Raw genomic sequence first — 2,757 nt, 5'->3', positions numbered from 1 at the left:
GTTTTAAATACCAATGTTATCTAAATAAAAGCATTGAATAAGATCTGGTTTAGCATTCAGAGAAAAAGATCTTTATTTCAACTGAGGGTTATGGTTTATGTGTATCTATCTAGCCATATGGGTGAGTGTAAGATCTCCTATTACCTTAGCTCCTCATGGAGTAGTTTATTTTTTTCATTGTCAATTAGGTGCAATTACAAATAATCACATTGATATTGTGAGTTAAATAAAAAAATAACAGCCATATATGCTGTCTTAACTTAGGAAAATTTATTGCAAAAGGATTAGATAAATCCCACAGTTAAGAAAGCATGAATAAGAGACAACAAGAAACATGAAGGAGACAATTATGAAATGATAAATATTCCTAAAATCTTAGACACTAAATACTTTTGATCTTGGCTTGGTCCTGGGTGATCTTGTTTGGTATAGTTATTTTAGTCAGACTTAGATAATTCTTTTATGGCCTCAAATATTGGGCTCCTGGGGTAGGATTTCAACAGAAGCTAGAAAATCCATATCATCCATAGAAGAATGGGTAGCGATGGCAGCCATATCCAAAGCTTCCATAACCAGAGTCAGAGCCATAGCCTCTGAAGCCACAGACATAGCCCAGTCTACAGAAGCTGCCACATCCACAACCATAGCCATACCCCAGTCCACCAAAGCCACTATAGCCATAGCTCAGGCTATGGCTATAGTATTTGCTGTAGTAGATCATGGTGTCAGGGGTGGTGAGGTTTGTTTGCTGTTCAAGACAAGATCCTGAGTGTGGATCTCAACATGTGTAGAGGGAAGCTTATATACCCTGGTTAGAGCATGTGATAAATCATGTGTCATTCTACATATTACCTGTATAGTCTTCCTGTGTGTCATTCTGCATATTACCTGTAATGTTATAACTCATTAATCTGCTGTCTCCTGACACAGAGAGAGGTCCTCATTCTCATTAAAATATTTCAGGTTACTTAGCTTCTTATTTAAGATGTCCTTGAGCCTGTTTATTTGATTTTATGGGAAGAAATGTCTGACTCTTCAAAATTTGTGCATTCCAAACTCTAAGCTGAATTGTTTATTATCAGGTATACTACACCATTTACATTTGATGGCGTTTTCTTTATAATTAAACATTTCCTCTGTTCTGTCATCTCCTGAATGAATAACTCCATCTCCAACTACATTCACAGATATTTGTTCAATTTACAGGCATTAAATCTATATTTTTTAGAAAGCAAACTTATGGGGTGAGGACTGAAGAAAGTGCCTCTATTTAAAATATATGAAAACATTTAAAATTTTTTTTAAAAAGCCATATGTTGATTTTTAACATTTAACTCATAATAACTTTTATAATTTTTGGCTTTACACACCATCTTCAGAACCTTTTGGTTGCAAAACATGGAACAATTAATTTCAGAAATTGAGGACAAAAAATCCAGCTTTTAGCTGGCTTATCTGAGTAGCAGTTCAATTTTCATTTCAAATCCTAAAACCTTCCTCCATAATTCGTTCTATTCAAAGTCCTACTAAAATTGCAGATTGCATCTGCGTCTATGTTTTTGCACAAGCCAGCTTATTTCTCCCTTTCTTTACCCTTCTTCAGTTATCCATATATGACCTCTATTTTCATTCTCACTTTAGCTCTCATTCTTCTTCCGTTCCTCTCAATACTCACAAGGTACAACAAGGTAAATTTTTAAAGTTGACAATATTTCCCCCTACCCCAGTCTTCCACTTGCTATTCCAATAAATGTCTTTCTTTCCACCTCTTCTTTATATTTACCGTAATATCTTTCCGTTTGTTTATATGTGTGTCCTGTACCCATTCATCTTCAGGCGATTTCTTACCAGTCACTACTAATCTGTTAATTGTTCATTAAGGTCTTATCTTTTAAAACATACAACAAACTCCTAGGTCCTTAAAATAGTATCTTAATATTGAAAATATCTTCAAATTTTTGAAAATGAGAACACAATGTCGAAATAACACAGAACCAAGAAACAAGAAATATATGTGAGGACTTTCGTCTTGCACTTCATGGAGTTCCTCTGCTAATTTCACTGAGTTAGTCAATGAGGTCCAAGGTTGACCCTACACTGGATTAATCTTCATGTAGCACCTGACTCTTGACTTGGGTCAGTAAAAAGTTATTTAATTTACACGGTCTTGAACATGTAGTTGAACTTTTGTAAGATTTCCAAGTATTTTATCAAAGATTAATTTCTTCAAATGGATGTTTTCAATTCTAAACAAGAGAGTAGGGAATTAAGAATTGTTTATAGAACTAATAAATAAAGTATAAGTAAATTACATTTACTATCATGGCTACCACAATCTGTGCAACTCTCTGACTGCACCTTAGCAAGCTACCTTTTGAAGCCACAATATGACTCAGTATGCCATAATCCATTTGCCATGTGTCTTTTATCCAAATACTGTTTCATGATTTCTCATTCTGAACTAGAAAGAGTTGATAAGCTCAATTTTCATTCTCAATGAGTCCTTTTGAAGACATAGAATCACAACTAATTCAGACTGAGTTAAGGATATCACATTTTGCCCATATAACTCAGCCATATTGTGTAAGAGTGATTAATGGAGAGTCTTGTTTGTTTGGAATAAAAAGGATGCATCATCCTGAGATAGAACACTAAACAAAACATAAATGGAAAACTTCAACAGTCAAATAAAAATCAAAATAGTTTCAAGGAATAAAATGTGAGAGTTTTGCCCAAAACCAATTCGATTCATGATCA

The 2,757-nt window shown here is 34.1% G+C and overlaps 1 protein-coding gene across 1 annotated transcript; it reads right to left on the bottom strand.

The window, feature by feature from the left end:
* Positions 1-520: 520 nt before the first annotated feature.
* Positions 521-721, bottom strand: LOC114890527 (keratin-associated protein 19-4-like). The gene has a single exon (XM_029214086.1). The coding sequence runs from the start codon at positions 719-721 to the stop codon at positions 521-523; it is 201 nt and encodes a 66-aa protein (XP_029069919.1).
* Between the last annotated feature and the right edge of the window lie 2,036 nt (positions 722-2,757).

Source organism: Monodon monoceros, unplaced genomic scaffold, assembly GCF_005190385.1.
Source record: "Monodon monoceros isolate NGI ecotype Baffin Bay Population unplaced genomic scaffold, NGI_Narwhal_1 Super_Scaffold_11, whole genome shotgun sequence".
Lineage (NCBI taxonomy): Eukaryota > Metazoa > Chordata > Mammalia > Artiodactyla > Monodontidae > Monodon > Monodon monoceros.
The sequence above is the reverse complement of the archived record's forward strand: the minus strand, read 5'-3'. Positions and strand labels throughout refer to the sequence as shown.